This window comes from Lineus longissimus, chromosome 9 (assembly GCF_910592395.1).
Source record: "Lineus longissimus chromosome 9, tnLinLong1.2, whole genome shotgun sequence".
In the NCBI taxonomy this organism is placed as follows: Eukaryota; Metazoa; Nemertea; class Pilidiophora; order Heteronemertea; family Lineidae; genus Lineus; species Lineus longissimus.
Window position 1 is genome coordinate 18,554,367 of NC_088316.1, and position 16,654 is coordinate 18,571,020.

At 42.3% G+C, this 16,654-nt stretch overlaps 3 protein-coding genes across 3 annotated transcripts; 1 reads left to right on the forward strand and 2 right to left on the reverse strand.

Annotated features, from left to right (window-relative positions):
• Window positions 1-1,003: 1,003 nt before the first annotated feature.
• Window positions 1,004-8,368, forward strand: LOC135494095 (multidrug and toxin extrusion protein 1-like). The gene is made up of 17 exons (XM_064781846.1): window positions 1,004-1,074; window positions 1,460-1,580; window positions 1,845-1,942; window positions 2,192-2,293; window positions 2,577-2,694; window positions 2,896-3,038; window positions 3,523-3,527; window positions 3,695-3,800; window positions 4,372-4,469; window positions 4,770-4,867; window positions 5,013-5,194; window positions 5,452-5,560; window positions 5,726-5,801; window positions 6,024-6,093; window positions 6,335-6,562; window positions 6,938-7,076; window positions 7,274-8,368. The coding sequence occupies exons 1-17, from the start codon at window positions 1,072-1,074 to the stop codon at window positions 7,645-7,647; spliced, it is 2,070 nt and encodes a 689-aa protein (XP_064637916.1). The 5' UTR covers window positions 1,004-1,071; the 3' UTR covers window positions 7,648-8,368.
• A 1,992-nt stretch (window positions 8,369-10,360) lies between these two features.
• Window positions 10,361-12,113, reverse strand: LOC135494096 (galactose-3-O-sulfotransferase 2-like). The gene is made up of 3 exons (XM_064781847.1): window positions 12,094-12,113; window positions 11,419-11,908; window positions 10,361-11,008 (listed from the first exon to the last, which is right to left on the reverse strand). Exons 1-3 carry the CDS (start codon window positions 12,111-12,113, stop codon window positions 10,361-10,363), a joined length of 1,158 nt encoding a protein of 385 aa, XP_064637917.1.
• A 2,842-nt stretch (window positions 12,114-14,955) lies between these two features.
• On the reverse strand, window positions 14,956-16,608 carry LOC135494097 (dermonecrotic toxin LiSicTox-alphaIA2aii-like). The gene is made up of 5 exons (XM_064781848.1): window positions 16,597-16,608; window positions 16,281-16,388; window positions 15,714-15,864; window positions 15,394-15,531; window positions 14,956-15,173 (listed from the first exon to the last, which is right to left on the reverse strand). Exons 1-5 carry the CDS (start codon window positions 16,606-16,608, stop codon window positions 14,956-14,958), a joined length of 627 nt encoding a protein of 208 aa, XP_064637918.1.
• Between the last annotated feature and the right edge of the window lie 46 nt (window positions 16,609-16,654).

A 16,654-nucleotide genomic window follows, 5' to 3' on the forward strand; every position in this document is an offset into this window, starting at 1 on the left:
CATTATTCCAATTGTTTTACTTATTAGGTTGTGTTCAGTTGCATTATTCAATCGATTATTGATATTTACACTGACCTGTCAACAGATCAATGCCCTTCAACCCGACGGCTTGCTATCATACAAAGTGTTCCAGAAAAGGAACGACGCCGCACACCCACGCTGGCTGCTTCGTTTGCCGTGCGTTCGGTGCACTGGATTACGAATAGGATGCCCATACACGTCGTTCCTTTTTTTCATTTACTCGACATTGTTGATTTGACCACGGCCGACTGAAGACCTGCCTCCATCTTAAGGCTTGCTATCCGATAGGATGGCTCATAAAAAAGAACAAAACTCTTTTAAAAATACATTTTGATGCAAAAAGCATCGGGGCCGGATTTTTTAGTTGTTGATAGTTATCTGAGTTCTTGACAGCCGCAAAGGGTTTCAGAGAACAGTGGGAGGAGCAAGTAATTCCGTCTACTGTATTAGATCGATAAATATGTGTACATCTCATGATGTGACCCGTACCCAAATCTGCCATGTTATTGCGATCACCGTTTGAAGGAGAATGTGTCATAATCACGTGCTTCATGCGATAAAATGCAAAGTAGGGCGCGGAGTTTCATTTTGAAGGAGGTATATTTGGTTTGGACCGGTTTGATGTCATCATCTCCTACACTCTAAGGAGAAACGTCAAAGATTGCATTCTTCTGCAAGAAGGTAGGACAGTACAAGTAGGTAATCAGAGGTCACTGATCTTAAAACATCCGATTGGCTAACCTGTTGTCTCGTTTACCTCGCGCCCAGGTCAATAGGTCATCAGTAGGAACATTTTGCTGTAGATTTTGTTGCATATATGATAGATTGATTTTTGAGAGCCGAGGTTCGTGATCAAAGGTTGACATCCTCCTTGAAGGCTCATGATGATTGCCAGCAATTCTGTGTCTCGGGGTTATTGCCTGATAGCGATAAGGTATAAAACCAAAGACACCTTGTCATCGGCGTTGTAGTTAGCCTTTGGCAGTTCAGACTCGAAGATCATCGAAGGAACTCTCTACCTGTTTCCTGACGCGAAACATTACACTAAAGATGGTAAGTGCATTGCTAAATTATGTTTATTATTCATTCGAATTACTAGTATCCTTGTGATTATCATCATCAGCAACATTATCATCATTATCTTCAACAACAACAACAACATCAATATCATCAGCATCAAAAACCCTATACAAACGAACATGACCAACTGTACGAACAGATGGCGGAATTGCAGAGGACAACTGAGTTCATGATCCGGAGAAGATGGACTGTAAGGAGTAGACGCAAAGAAGAACAAGAAGAAAAATTGTATGCATGTAGTTTTAAGGAAGTCTAATCAAGTTTCGCATGAAACAAAAAGATTCCTGGATTTAGTCATTAGCCGAATACAAGCAGTTCTCTGACAGTGATACATAATGTTACACTTCCGCTATTCCAGGATTCTTCAAAGCCAAAGATTCAGTCTGGTGGGAAGACGCTCGTGGCTAGCTCCAACTCCAGCTTGGACAGCAGCAGCTCTGGCGGTAGTTATGGTGCCATCAAGCCTGATATCATCATTGGTGAGTTGATTCTATCACCGGACTAAAATTTTCCAACATTTCTTTCGATTAGACCTAACGCGGGCTCTGGTCAGTGAGACTTCTGAGTCGGGCGGTCACAAAGTTTCCGTTTAGCCATATGTTCGTTTAAATATTTTTCAAGTAACAATCGGAGATATGGGCGAATCTATTTACAAATCAAACACTACCAGTGACATACTGGTAGTAGACGGGTAAAGTCTGATTTTACCTAAACTTGGTTAATGAAAACTATATCATTTTCAGATACAAGTGTGCACGTTTCAACCAAGAAACGAAATGGCCGTCTTCCTACTTGGTTTAAGGACGAGTTGAAACAACTTCTCTACTTGGCTTGGTATCTGGTAAGTACTGGAGATGCATAATGTATACACCAGACAGACTGTAGACGTCCTTTGAGCTGCCGAATATCACCGATTTCAACATGCATTACTCATATTTGTAATCACATTTTCAAAGAAACCTCTTGACTCAAGATGATTAGAATACCTGATGGAAGGTGTTTTTGAAAAAGTACAAAACTCAAGTGAGCCCTTTATACTTGTGATTTCATGACAGATTGCAGGTATAAATTTCTTCTTTCGCCGTTTCAGTCTGTGATCAACCTGTTCTCCAACATCATGGGGACCATCAGTGTTATGTTCTGTGGACATCTAGGGACTGTTGAGTTGGATGGCGTCTCCATGGCTTGCAGCGTTAGTAAAATAATTCTTTGGGGTCATCCCTCATTGCCCGGTCGGTTCTAAAATAGATACTTTTTAAAGAATCTGCGCTTGTCTGTGGAAAACAGCAGGTCGGTTGCGCGGGCTTGGATCTGTTATCTTTGCACCTAAACGAAGACAATACGACTGCTAAAGTCACGTGGCTGTGACTGAATCAAACTTACCGAGAACGTATATAGAATGCCCACTTTCATGCTGATTGATTGCTCAATAGTTCAAAATATGCCCATTGGTCATACTTCATCTTATTTTCTAGTTGCTGAATGTGTTGGGAATCTGCATCGCAAATGGCCTCTGCACCGCTTGTGACACCCTGTTTTCTCAGTCGTTTGGTAGGAAGAACAAGAAACAGATAGGAATTTATCTTCAAAGAGGTAAGGATATTCAAATTGAAATAGTTGTCGATAACTTTCCTTACTAGTTAATTATTCTGGAACACCGTGGTTACGCGCGATGTAGCTGGTTACAGTGTAATGAAGTACTGTGCCTCGTTCTGGAGGCAGCGGTTATTGTTTGACATCCATAAGTGATTTAAACAGCGAATAAAAATATCTAACTTTTTATCTCTTTACCAGGTCTTATCATCATCACGTTATTCGTCCTTCCCTGCTGGGGACTGCATCTGAATGCGGAGGCCATACTTCTCGCGCTTGGGCAACATCCTGGTGTAGCACAGATTGCAGGCCGTTACCTTCTGCTGTTGATGCCTGGCACCCTGGTAAGAATCGTTCTTATTTTCTTTTCATTTACCACAACATGTATACTTACTAATATTTTCGTTGTTTTTTTCACCATAACCCTGTACATTTTCTATTGGCCACCTCTAAAATGAAAAGCCTCGTTTCAGGTTCTGCTTTGTTGACGATGAATGAGATTGCCGCTAGGAGTCACTACGTGTAAGAAAAAATAGGGTCTCGTTGTGGTTCCGTACCGATTTGGGAAGGGGTGAAATTAAATATTCTCTTCATCTGATTAGATCATTAGAATCACAAAGACTTTGATATCAGCAATTGCAGTGATGGTACATATAGAAATATTCGAAGAACTTATACATTATATAGGCCTAGTTATGATAAAAAGTAACTGTCCCACAGTTGCAATGGTTTGTTCCCGTAGCAGCCTACTGTTGCACACTCTGACGCAAGCTTACGCTCCTCGTATGATACAACATGTTGATCAAAACACTCATCGATTTCCTTTAGCAGCCGTTAGTAAAATTTCATGTCTCGAAAGCTCCTAATCCTGCTTCTGTCCTCAGACTAAAAATACATGGGCGTGGCTTGGTAAGTAGCTACTGCCCATCAATTCGGCTCGCTTTCAAAAAACTGATTAATACTGGTACATGTAAGCGCAATTTTGTTTTCCATCTTGAAGTCCATATAATATTGAATGCTTTAACTGTATTCTTCAATGCGCTCTTTTTTTCTTCCTGCAGGCTTTATTCATTCTGCGGGTGCTCACGACGTATCTACGGAGCCAGGTAAGTAGTTTATGTTTTAACTACCTTAGCTGCATTCGCCAGGGAAGAATTGCTTCCATTTAAGTTTCTTGCCGCAGGAGTACCGGTAGCCAAAAAACCGTTAAATCCGCATTTAACTGATTGACATCTCACTCATGTCCCGACTTCTTGTCCAATCAGTGACAATTACATTGCCTATGTTGATGTCTCCTCCTTCTCCTTACATGTTCCCACCGCTTACTTTATTCTACCAAATCAAATTGTTAATTTTCCAGAATACCCTCTGGTCCGTTTCCTTGGTTTCAAACTGTCTGTTGTATATGCTAGTCTTCTTCCGTCTCCTTCTCCTTACAAACTCTCCTCCCATTCCTCCTTTTTACCAATCAAATGGGTCTCCTTTAAGACCATATGCCCTCACGGTTCAAAGCAATTTCGAGGGTTTTTTCTCCTACTCTTAACATATTCCCTTCACCAATCAGACGGATATCATTCCGGATTATTAATGTTGCATGTGTTTTGTCTCCTCAATCCCCTTATGATATATGCCTTTCCACGTTATTACAATCTAACAATCAAATTGATGTCATTCCAGAATATTCTCTGGCCCACGATGCTGGTGGGTGTCATTGGTACTGTCGTCAACGTTATAATGCATGTCCTGCTGATAAACGTCTTAGAGATGGGAACAGAGTAAGTGAAGAAATGCTACATGTATTTTCAAATCGATGTGGTTTATACTATCAAAAGAAGGGGTTAAAGACCATATCAAACGAGAGATGCTCTAGACAGTTGTATGACATGGTAAACGTCTTTGTCGTATGATTTGCTGGGTGGTAGTAACACCAGCCCTATATCCCTTGCGAACCTGAATGTTGTCTATTGCGTATTTATAGCTTCTTCGTTTGGTCATGTGGCTTGTGACATAATTACGACAGTCGGCTTGTCATAAGGCTTACTGGCACAACCTCAATGCTCTCATTTGATTTTCAGTGGATCTGCCATTGCCCAGGCCACCGCTTTCGTGATGATGCTGGTCGTGCTTCTCGTTTACATACTTGGATCAGGGATGTACAAGGATTCCTGGGACGGTAAGCTCAACTTTCTTAAAGATAGTATCGATTTGCAGCTCTTAAGATTGTACCTTTAGGTCTGATTCCCGCTTTTGTTGCCGCCATGAACGCATATTAAAGCACGATGGCTTCGGATTTATAAATGTTTTCTTCATTTTCACAGGTTGGTCAGTGAAGGCTTTCTACGACTGGGGCCAGTTCCTGTACATTGGCGTAGCCGGGATGATGATGTTGTTCCTGAGCGTGTTTGGTATGGAGATTGGTAGCTTTCTGGCCGGCATCTTGAGTGAAGTCGAACTTGGCGCGCAATCCATCCTCTTTAACACTGAGGTCATCATATTCACGGTAGGTAAAACCCTAGAGAAATCTATCTAAAACCGGGACAATCACAGACGAATTCGATGGCATTAGGCTAAGCCGATCGGGGGTGCTCCTCCTCCCCCTCCCAAGACTCACAAGAAGCTTGAAGCTGACCAAGAAAATATCTTATTACGAAATAAGAAAACGACCCACCACACACACACACACACACACACACACACACCCGCACATACCTAATCAATGAATCGGCATCATTCTAATCCTTTCACTCGTCTTTTCAGATTCCTTTTGGTTTTGGCATTGCTTGTAACATCCGTGTTGGTCAGTTGCTCGGAGCCTCTGACGCCAAAGGAGCAAAGCAGGCCGCTATTATTGGACTCGGAATCGCCGGTACGTTATTCATAAGGCCATATAATCTGATACGTCAGAACCTTTAGTTTGACAAGACGTTTCAGTTTACACATATTGAAATCAATATCCTTAATACAGAGCTTATCCATATGGTTCATGTGTGGTTCTCATCACATTGCTAAAGAGATACCTTTTCCATTACAGTTACTACTGTTGTGTCCATCGGTGTACTTGGGACTATCTTGAGATACGAACTTCCCAGGATATTTTCTAGTGAAAGGTTAGTACATGTACTTCATGACAGAAATTTTATAAGGTGCAATGAACTAATATATTTGAATTTGCCAAAAAAAGATATCAGTGCCAGTACTCTACACCCTACACTTTTTTGAGCACACATTTTTCAGTTTGATTGACTTCAGAAGTTAAATTAGACGTTCTCAATTCTTCTATTTCTCTCCGAGTCTGACTACGTAACTAATCTCTCCATCCTCCTTTCCAGTGACGTGATCAACCTTACTGCCGAGGTTTTCCCTCTTCTCTTCTTGGCTTACGCCTTGGACGGCATCGACGTAAGTTGGATAAGATATGTTTCTTCCCTCAGGTGGATGACAAATTCATTACATTGTTTAGCAAACGTGGAATAATAACAAACAGGAAGTTAAATGGCTATGACCGCGTTGATGACGTTGTCTTGTTTGATAAAGGGGTGCTCGGGAGTGATATTTGATGTTTTTCTCACCACGGCTAGATATGAAACCGATTTTTGGCGGCGTAACAAAGATCATACACAATTTCTTTCTTTTGGCTTAGGTATGTTTCCTTGGTATCCTCCGCGGCTGCAACAGAGAAACCATTGCCACTGTCATCACATTCATTGCCTACTACGCTATAGGAGTACCTCTCGCCATTGTCCTGTTGTTTGTTGTCAGCGTTGGGCTGTCCGGCTTCTGGTACGGGATTGTTGCTGGCCTGACCGTAGGGACTATCAGTCTCGCCGTGGTCCTTGCCAAGACAGACTGGGAGAAGCAAATGAATGAGGTAGGTTAAAGCATTTGTGTAATTTTGAAAATTTTATCAACTGTTCGTGTATCCGTTGAACCAGCAATGTGTATGTATGACAGTGATGATTTAGTGCTTAAGTAAGTCCCGATGACCATCTGTATCCACGTTATGAATTTTCAAGAACGGGCAAGAGCAAGCCGAGGGAAATCTAACCCGTGACCATTTTCCAGGGAACCATAGTACAGTACATGTAAAAAGTTGTTTTCTTTCGAAGAGAGAGCAGGATATCTGAACAAGAACCCAAACCCAAAATGTCATTTGTGCGTGTCAGTCTCGGTTGCTTCCAAGTCACCCATTTGATGTAACAGTGTCAGCTTTGCAAAAAATATTAAACATATACTTGTATTCTAGGCACTGGAAAGAGCCGGGGCTTCAAAGCCATTAAAGGAAAGTGACATCGAATCACAGACTGTGAAGAAATCGCATTTACCAGATCTCATGGCTGCCAACGATGACTGCCCATCAGAACTAGAGGATGACGAAAAGAAAGGTAAGGCTCAAAGGAAAAGGGATAAACCATCACCTTTTCTTTCCATCGGTCTGGGGGAATGCATGAGAACAGTTGTCGCTAAAAGATCCTTTGGCAATTCGCTACTTTCCTCAGGCAGAAATTACTTGGTACTGGGCGACAGGCATTGAACAATCACGAAATGCACCAGAGTAACAGAAGTATCCTTCTTCTTTCAGTCTTGCTAAGCTACAGAAAAGTCGCCGACGTGAAGACTCAGAAGCGCTTGATGAAGTTCCAGAAGATTCTCTGCAACCCTGTGGTAGTTCGAACTCAGATGCAGGTCCGCATGGACCCGGGAGAGCCAACCACACAGAAAAAGAAATCAGACATTTCAACGACTTATCTCATTGTTACTCGCTGTACTTTCATCTTTCTCATGTTTCTCACTTTTATACTTGGTTTGTTTGGCGCAATTTTCTTCCAACCTATTTACGAAGGCAGCTCGACCTTCGACCTCTGCATCCCACGGAATTCAACCAATGGGACTGAGGTGCTTGCGTTCAATGGCACGGCATTTATTGCAAACACAACAATTCCTTTCTGTCCTTGAGTTGAAATCAGCATTTACTCTATTGACTCAAGCTGTATCGTCTTGGTAGAAAAAGCACTCCTTCAACAGGATGATGGCCAAACACTAGGGACTTTTTGGTCCGTCTGCCACATCGAAAAGATGAAGTTAGGAGAGTAGCTTTTGTTGCAAAATGGGCCCTGAACAACTTTGCTCCAGCCCCGTGGCAGCAAACCCTTAATAGTGGTACAACTCTGATCAGATACAAGGTATCATTTCTTCAAATCCATTTAAATGAAAGTAATACAGTTATCTTGTATCTGCGCTTTCTAAAGTGGAGGGGATTTGAATATACGATGCTAAACTGTAACATCAATGTAAGGTCTACTACCAATACATTGGTGGTTGTAAACAATGAAGCGGGAGCGAAGAATTTAACAAACACGAAATCAATCTTAATCTCCGACATTTTGGCAATTACCATGATTAAGTTACATATAACGTGCTTTAATAGATTATCCCATTGAAGACTTAAATCTTAATAAAAATAATAATGTTATGACTTACGCCCCAGAAATGGGCTCAGAGTGAGGAATAGCGAGGGAATTACGGGCCTGCTATTCAGCTCTCTATTGTAGTGGTGTTTTGCTTTGTCTTTCAAGACTTTTGTCTGACAAAAGACATTGATTGAGTGAAAACAGGTCGGAAACAAGCTCATAACATGTACATGTAGGCCTTTGTATATTCACAAATGATGTTTAGAATGGACCTTTTTATTAGGTTTGTTGTATGTATTCTTGAACATACACGTATAGGTAAAATGTTACCTTAATATTGTAACATTGTACTAGGGTATCAATACTTAGGCGAACAATGCTTCTACTTAGCTTCTACTTATACTCTATATCATACTTTTTCGACATAATATGAGGAGTGTTATCATCAATAAATGGTTTATTTTCTAAAAGTGTGTTACTCATTTATTGATCGTCAAGAATTTGAAAAATACATTTTTTACAAAAATCACATCATTGGCCAGGTATTGATCGACGCAATTCGAGTGGCCCAAAAAATCGGATAAGCAAACTTTAACCAGCTGTAGACAAGAAACACCAGGACCAATAGATGGAAAGAAAGACCCACTCTGCCACCATCGACAAGGCCCCGTTAGCTTCTGCGGCCGCATTTCGTTATATTTAAGATTTCGAAAGTGTTCCTTCCTTGAGATGTTATAGACCTGAGATTTGTATCGAGTGTGACAAATATCAAGATGCTTTTGCAATATATCCACAGAGCAGTGGGTGCACAAATTTGCAGTCCCTTAGCTTTGTATAGAATTCTATATTTTTGATTGTGTACACATTTTTTGTCAGTGCCCCACCCGATTACCTCTAATGCGGCATCACTACCCCAGACTGCATTTCATTTAACACTGTTCTGTACGTTTCCGATTCCCAATTGAATTCCTCACTTCTCGTTCCGTCGTTGTTCCGGCTTTTATTGGGCTGCCTTTACTGGGGTCACAAGAGCTCTACGAGCTTTGCGCAACTCATCTGGTGTCATATTCGTTTCATCCTGGACTGCTTTATTGGCCAGTTCATGGTAATCTGTTTTCAAATCCGTTACCTTTTTGTTGAGTACAGATACGGACGACCTCATCCGTCGCTCCTTTCGCTCGGTCTCCACCAGCGCCCTCTTCAACACCCGATTCTTCTCATGAACCCCCGTTCTCTGTTGCAAGTCCTGCTCTGCAGTCAAAGCACGAGTTTTCCATTCATAAATCTCCCGGTTCAACACGACAAACGAGGCCACCATTTTGTCTATTTGGTGTGACTCTTTTGACTGCCCCTGGTGTTTAACTACGTTCGCCGGCTTTCCATTCGATTTAGCTAAAGATTTCTTCAGGAATGAAATCTCCTTGCTTTGTCTCTCAATGATACGTTTGTCATTATCCATGCCTATTGCTTGTCTTGCGATGATGTTTTGATGTTTAACGTTCATATCCCTTTGACAGCAAATAGTTTCTGAGAGTTCCCTATTCGCTGTTTGCAGACCAGCGTTTTGGGTTTTGAGTTCACCAAGCTTGAATTCAAGGCCAACAATTTCTGATAAAAGGCCATCCATTCGTTCTCGACTAGTTGGGTTATGACAAACATCCTGGACACCAACGCTCTTATCGCTAACAGAGTCGATAACCTTGCCACCAGTTTCTTCAGGAATTCCTTTCCCATGCTTACGACAATCGACGACTGTTTTCCTATCACGGAGATTTTCTCCCAACGTCAGCATTGAGAAATCTAAAGCTTGCAACGAATTCGTTTCCATACCTGATATTTTTCTCCTGTTGCGCTTTTCTCCCCTACTTTTGCGTCGGACTTCAATTTGAAGGTCGGATACTTTCTCCAGTTTTTTCACGCAAAAAACCATGACCATGAGGCTTGTGTGTTTCCGCCAGGCTTGCGCCGCGCAACAGACAACGGAACGTCACGCATCGTGCACTTCAAAATATTGTGAAGACATCACGTCGACAGTTGTGCCGCCAGAAGGCGTTGAACATTCTCGTATAAAAGGCCGTCATCCTCTTACGCGGCGTGCGATTGCAACAACGGCGGTTTATTTCTCGCCCCACTGCACATTAACAATGAAAAATTCGCTTAGTCGCGTCAAAATCGCATTCCGTGTAGCGTTGGTTTTCACTGAATGATTTGACACGAAATCACATGAATATTTAACAATGCATAATTATGTAGGCCTACTATTTTTGCTTCGTTTCGAAATCAAACTTTGGGGCGTCAATAATACTATCTAAATATGTTCGTAGTTCACTTCGCGTGTTGCCATTCTGTTTTACTAAGGATTCACAATCGCCTTCGCTAAATCTGAACTCGTCATTCCAGTACGATGCCGGCACAATAATGAACTTTACCCCATTCTTTTTCAGTACTCCATCGCAGAATCGATTCACATATTCATTCACTTCTTTGAAGCGTTCTAATTCGTCTTGAAAGTTATTTTCTTTAGAAATGTCCTGCAAAAGTTTCCGTTTAAAATGATCGTAAAATAAATGGTCAACGGTGTTCCAAGCTCTGGATTTATTATACAGTTCCTCAGGATATTCTACAGTTTTCGTGACCTTGGAATTCAGCCTAATAAACGTGACATCTCGCATTGACCAGCACATTCGTCGCCTTAGCAACAACATTGACTCCATGAAATATTCTGTAAGAATCACAAGGTCGAAAACGCCATCAATATGCTGGAGGTATTTCTTCGCGGCTGCCATGCCCGCCTTTTGGGAAAAGCCAAGGGAGAACGCCATGAAATTCTTGGTCCAAGAAAATACTGTGTTCTTCCGATTCAACCAGAAGTGATTAGCTTTTGGATTTGCGTAAAAGTTGTAGATCTATAACGAAAAAAAAGATGTGCGTGTACGGCTATGCATTCTCAATGTAACAGAGGAAAAACATCAAGGTCCAACCGGGGATTAAACCCGGGACCTCTCGCTTATAAGGCCATCACTCTACCGACTAGGCCGGGAATTTCCCCCTAGCCTGGGTTAGTAGGAATGATGCCACCACTACATCAATCTCATTCAAAAAAGCTTTTTCCTACACCTTGAGAAGAAAGGTTTTTTGTACAACCGTGAAGTGTTTTTCAGTCACCATGCAAGAGATGTGCATCCAAGAGGGGTTTCGGCAAAGGTGTACGTGCCTAATATAAAAAACAAAAAATGGGCCCGTTAATATATATGACGGTTTTCATGTCTGCATTTTAAGACCGAGACTGTCTGCTTGTGGCGCGCTTACGCTTTACCTGGCACCGCTGCCTTGGGGATAAAACACTCAGTAACTTGATCATACGATTTTCATTGAATGTACCAACCTTTCTCTGATCAGTTCCATTGATGCGACGTTTAAGGGCCGATATGAATCCCATAGCAGATCGGAGTTGGTCGAGCGGTTCTCTCATGACGGCTAGATAAACCGTGTCGCGTGGCATCACACTTCGCCATGTTTTCAGGTTAAAGTGGTGATGGTGGAAAACGGTTTCAAGTGCTATTCCCCTTTTTTTCATAATTCCATAACGGTAGATGTACTTCGGCAAAACTGAGACGGGCCAGCCGAGATTTGGCCCAGTGATTTGTGATGAAGGAAGAGCGATGGTTAAATTGTTCTCCAAGGCGTATTTTCTTAGCACGCCTGCTACTGTGCTGGAGGAACATTTATGAACCTTTACGAAGACAAAGTGTTTCTTCGGATGACATATCTGCAATGGGATGGGCTGGACGGAGAAGCTGAACGCCCTGAAGATGAAGAGAAGTACGACAACTTTGAATACATGGTTTGCGAAAATACACACGGTCATTTTGAAATCACCAAAATATTTGAAATTGTCATAGGCAACTGGAGTTTAACATGACAGAGACATTTTCTAAAACAATTTATTATGAAAATCATTCAACATGTTATGAGACAATGTTATATTTACCCGTTGGACTGATACCGCATGGTGATACCAAAATACGTAGTACCAATTACGCAGCTGGCGGCAAGAAAATTGAATAGCAGCTTCCGCGACATCACCGTAGCTATCCAATTCTTTATTTCCATTATGTCAATATGCATTCATACGATTTTATCCACGAATATTATCCTATCACTTGACAGTCAAATTTGCGCGATAACTTCAGAGCGTATGTGCTTGGGCTTTTATGCCAGTCAGTGCAGCACTGTTTGGCGGTCCTTCAATACATAGAAGTAGCCTATATGCCAAGACACGACCAAGCAAGTACAGGCTTTTTTCAATCCTGTCTCAAAGTTTGCGTCATGCTTAATCCAGGTAGGCCTATTCAAGAAGGAATTCGTAGCATTAAAGCTATCAAATGTCAACAGGGCCTACCAATAAAGCCCGCAACTTAAGCTGAGCGCACACGGGCAACAAAATGACAGCGAAACTGAAAACATTTGTTTTCAGTCACCCGCAAACGGGCGACGTTTTGACGAAAAACATTTTGACTAGGTCAAAAATATATTGCATGTTTAATATTCGAAAACTGTTTCAAAAACAAATGTTTTCGAAAAACATTTGTTTTTATCGCCCGCAGACGGGCAACAAATTGTGAAAAAATATTTGAAAACAAATGTTTTCAGGTTTTTTTGTCATTTTGTCGCCCGTGTGCGCTTAGCTTAAACGCCAAATATCTAACATGTTTGATTTTTGACGCGTGTCGCTGCGTTTGAACGCAAGAAGAAGCCAGGTTTGCTACGGATGGCCGCCTGACTTGGCGTCGGCGGCGAGGCTATGGCCAATCAGCTTGCGTCTTGATGTCACATGATTTCAAAATCAGTCCACTACAAAACGGATTCGTTAAAGGGACAACTTGGGCGAGTGCTGGCGAGGAAGATATTGTGCCATCTTGACACCATGCGCCGCCACTTGTTATATTCCAGTGATGCAAGATACTGATTTTCACTAATGTTGGAAGGAAGTTTTGAGCATGGCTTGCGAATTTCAGGCAGGCCTAAGGTTACACCCCTTCTAGCGCATTGTTTATTGCAGTTCAAAGAGTTTTCATTAATCCTGTTTGGAGAATTTGCGGTCCTGCTGGAAGCCGTTTTTGTACAAAACAACAACATCTCTTATGCCAAAGTTGGCCCTTCGTAACGTGCAAAGGTTTAAGAGAAAACGTCTCTAGCGTAACAGTTAGGGAGAACATGAATTTTGTGGTTGTGGTGGTAACCTCTTTCAACTCCTACATTAGACAGAAAACGATATCAAAAGACGTAATAATGTCAGCAATTTTGTAAGCAACATTTATCAAACATCACAGATCGTGTCCTCCCCCCGTCAGTATTTTGTATGTTATTGAATTAGAATCCATTCGTAAATATTATGTCCGCACGACGTGGTCAAAAATGTCCCAAAACGGACACGTTTGATCAACATGAAAGGACAACTATGCTTTTCTTGTTTGCATCCGTATTCACAATCAGTTAGCCTGGCTGCAAGCGGCTGAAATCCACATCGTAACCGGACAGCACACGACTCCGGGAGGAGACATCACAGCAACATACAAGTGACAATCTTCGTAAAAATCGGCATAAGGAAGTGGCTTACACTCGGCTGAAAACAAACATTTTAAACCGAGGTTAAAAATACATGAAAGACTTTTGCTTTTGAAAGGTGCTTTGATTCTGTATTCAGATATTTGTTAATTGCAATTTGCAGCGACAGGTTTCTACGATGTCTGGTGGCCATACACTTCTCCGACTCATAAAATACTTGCCCTTCCTGTCCCTTTTAAGATTCGACGGACAATCAAGAATGCAGTTTAGCAGTATTATTCAGCACGCAGCCCAGTTAGTTAGAGACTTACCGTGAATCTGGTGGAGACATTGTCAGGTATACCTTTCATCAGACACTTAATGCTATTGCACGAAGCAATAGGCAAGGCGGAAGTGGTTCGCGGGGAACCGATGATCTTGTGCGATGGTCGGTCAAGTGCCGTCGCTTGCCGATAGGTGGTCTTGAATTCTGGTTCCGTCAAAACTTGGCGCGCTCTCTCGGGGAAATTTGTCATGATGACATCAACGCCCTGCCTGAAAACACCGTTGCATCTCATTAGACATTAAGTTGAGAGCTGAGCATCTGTATCACGTACCGCGCCCATATACGGGCTTCACACCACCGATAGGTGGCCCCAGCATGTAATCTGCATACATGTACATTCTTTTGCGAATCTCGGACTTAATCAACACTAATATGTGAAATACATCAATATTCTGCGACGAGGATGAAGGTGCAAAGTATTTGGCATCACTCAAGTAAACATAAGGATCAATTTTCAAAATATACAATGGACATCTCTGCATGCATTCGCACTGAAGTTCCAGAAGGGTTCTACCCTATTTCAAGCTTTAAAATATTGAATATCTCCTTCAAATGTTCACCTCAGTTCCTTTCGTATATTCTCCTCGGAGTCTACGGTCCACCTCGCCACCTTGGCCATCCCTGCAGTGCGGTCTCTCCTCGCCACGGCGGCTTTCGTCCTACCCAAATTGTAGGAGCCGCAGTCACTTGACCCTTCAGCCATCCAAATTGCCGGTGTCACATTTTGATTAAGTTCTAAGTATTTGTCCGTGTGTTCTACGCTATTGGCGATAGTAACTGAAATGAAAAAAGATACGAGACTGTTACCATTCCCTGAGCCGACCAACGTACATGTATGTGTTGGTGTGCTCTACGTTATTGGCGATAGTATCTGAACATGCTTTGATAATGTAACCATTCCTCTGAGCAAAGAGCCAAGTCATATTTTGGTCCTCAATACGTTGTTTGGGCCTTGCCAGTTTACACCTTTCGACCACCATGAAAGCTTTTTTTCGTGGGGGTTGATGTTCCAGCGGTCTTTGAGATAGAAGAAACACCTATTAGCGCTGTGTATTCGTCCTTACCAAATCTGTCAACAACGTCTTTCCTGCCCCGCTGCTTTATCTGGTCCGATACACCTTTCACGAATGGGGCATCATTAATGTTATACTGTTCCAGTCCAAGGTGTAGTCTCGATCCTGAAACAATAAGGACGATCAGTAATTATTTGTTTCCCATTTCATTTTGACCAGGCAGGCTGTTCTACCAAGGACTTCAAAGCACCGATTCACGATTTTGACAGTGAGAAACATAACCTGACGCCTTGCAATGGATGACTGTCGTTGGGTTGATGACCAAGACAAATCGTCAGGTTGTCATCAGCCGTAATGAACAGAAAAATAGGAAGTACTAAGTTACCGTTGGAATCACTGTTGAAAACATCATCCAATAGGACGTTGCCGAAGTATTTGCCACCCTCCTCCATCTCGTCGTGGTAGGGAAGTTTGAGATCGAGCCACACGAAACCGGTAAATGTTGGTTGGTACAAGGCATTTTCTGCAATCAAACCGACATAGTTCAAAGTTGGTTGTGTTCATCGCACAGGGCCGGAAATTCCCGAATTTTCAAATTTGCTCTCGGTCTGTTTACGGACTTATACACACACGTCCGTGATATCAGACAGTGGTGTAACAGAAGCATAGAAATAGTGGTAAAGGAAAGAGTTAAATTTGGCCTACCAGGATTGGCTCTATCTCTGAGGTATTGGAGAAGTTGTACGATCTTGCCTTCCTGGGCGCAGAAGTACTCCGAGGCGCATCCACAGGAGCCATTCACCTCGTGACCACAGTTGCATGTCCCGCCGTGGAAGAAGCGGCTAGGGGTGCAGTTCTGAAACAGAAAAGTTCGAATTGGAGTCAAAAATGTCACGGCGGCCCCAAAAACTCACGCAGTCTGAGGGAGTTCAACTAACATAGAGAAGACCATGACCGGAAAAAGGGAGGTTTCATTGGCTCAGGCAATAGCCACAGAGCGTTTGCTTTGTGTGGATAGTGACTCGCTCCTTATTCGGCTTGACATTAACATCAATACCAGAGCATTGAAACTGGGCATTGTGTTAGCGGACGACGCATCTTACATTGTTCTGTTTGTTTCTTTTCAGTGAACACAATGGAATCGGACCACGTTTACTTTGTAAATAGGGGCTTCGGGTAGTCACTTCACCCCTATCATTGTAATAACCATGGCTCGATTCCATCGTGTTCCCACTGAAGCCGACACAAGCGGAGCAAATGACGCCAACTCACCGAGTTGAACTGTGTGTCTAGCTCCACCCCATTGGCACCTCTGCCCAACACGTCATCTATGAATGCCCTACTATTGGACAGGTGCGAAACGATATAAAGTGGCCGCAGCTGCAATATACATATATATGTATTTTAAATTAAGTTATTTCCTATTTTAAAAAAATATATACAGGGTGTCCCAATAAACGGACTATCATATTATTTACACATCCATCAGACTAGAATCTTGAAGGAGAGGTGGCAATGTGAGACACGAGTGAATCGGGCATTGTACAAAAAAATCAATCGCAGTTCTAATGTATCATTAACTTTCTACCCGAGATTGCATAGTGGATTGGGTGGGTCATTATCGTAGTTTAATGAGCGTTTCCCTC

Excerpts from the sequence above, each read along its gene's own strand:
- LOC135494097 (XM_064781848.1), bottom strand. Across the intron at positions 15,532-15,713 it reads CAGAGATAGAGCCAATCCTG|AAAATGCCTTGTACCAACCA; the intron begins GTAGGCCAAATT and ends GTTTGATTGCAG. Across the intron at positions 15,174-15,393 it reads TTTCAACAGTGATTCCAACG|GATCGAGACTACACCTTGGA; the intron begins GTAACTTAGTAC and ends TTATTGTTTCAG.
- LOC135494095 (XM_064781846.1), top strand. Across the intron at positions 2,695-2,895 it reads AGGAATTTATCTTCAAAGAG|GTCTTATCATCATCACGTTA; the intron begins GTAAGGATATTC and ends TCTCTTTACCAG. Across the intron at positions 3,801-4,371 it reads CGACGTATCTACGGAGCCAG|AATATTCTCTGGCCCACGAT; the intron begins GTAAGTAGTTTA and ends ATGTCATTCCAG.
- LOC135494096 (XM_064781847.1), bottom strand. The coding sequence starts at position 12,113 with ATGCGGTATCAGTCCAACGG. Across the intron at positions 11,909-12,093 it reads ATGCGGTATCAGTCCAACGG|GGCGTTCAGCTTCTCCGTCC; the intron begins GTAAATATAACA and ends CTTCATCTTCAG. Across the intron at positions 11,009-11,418 it reads CCCCAAGGCAGCGGTGCCAG|ATCTACAACTTTTACGCAAA; the intron begins GTAAAGCGTAAG and ends TTTTCGTTATAG.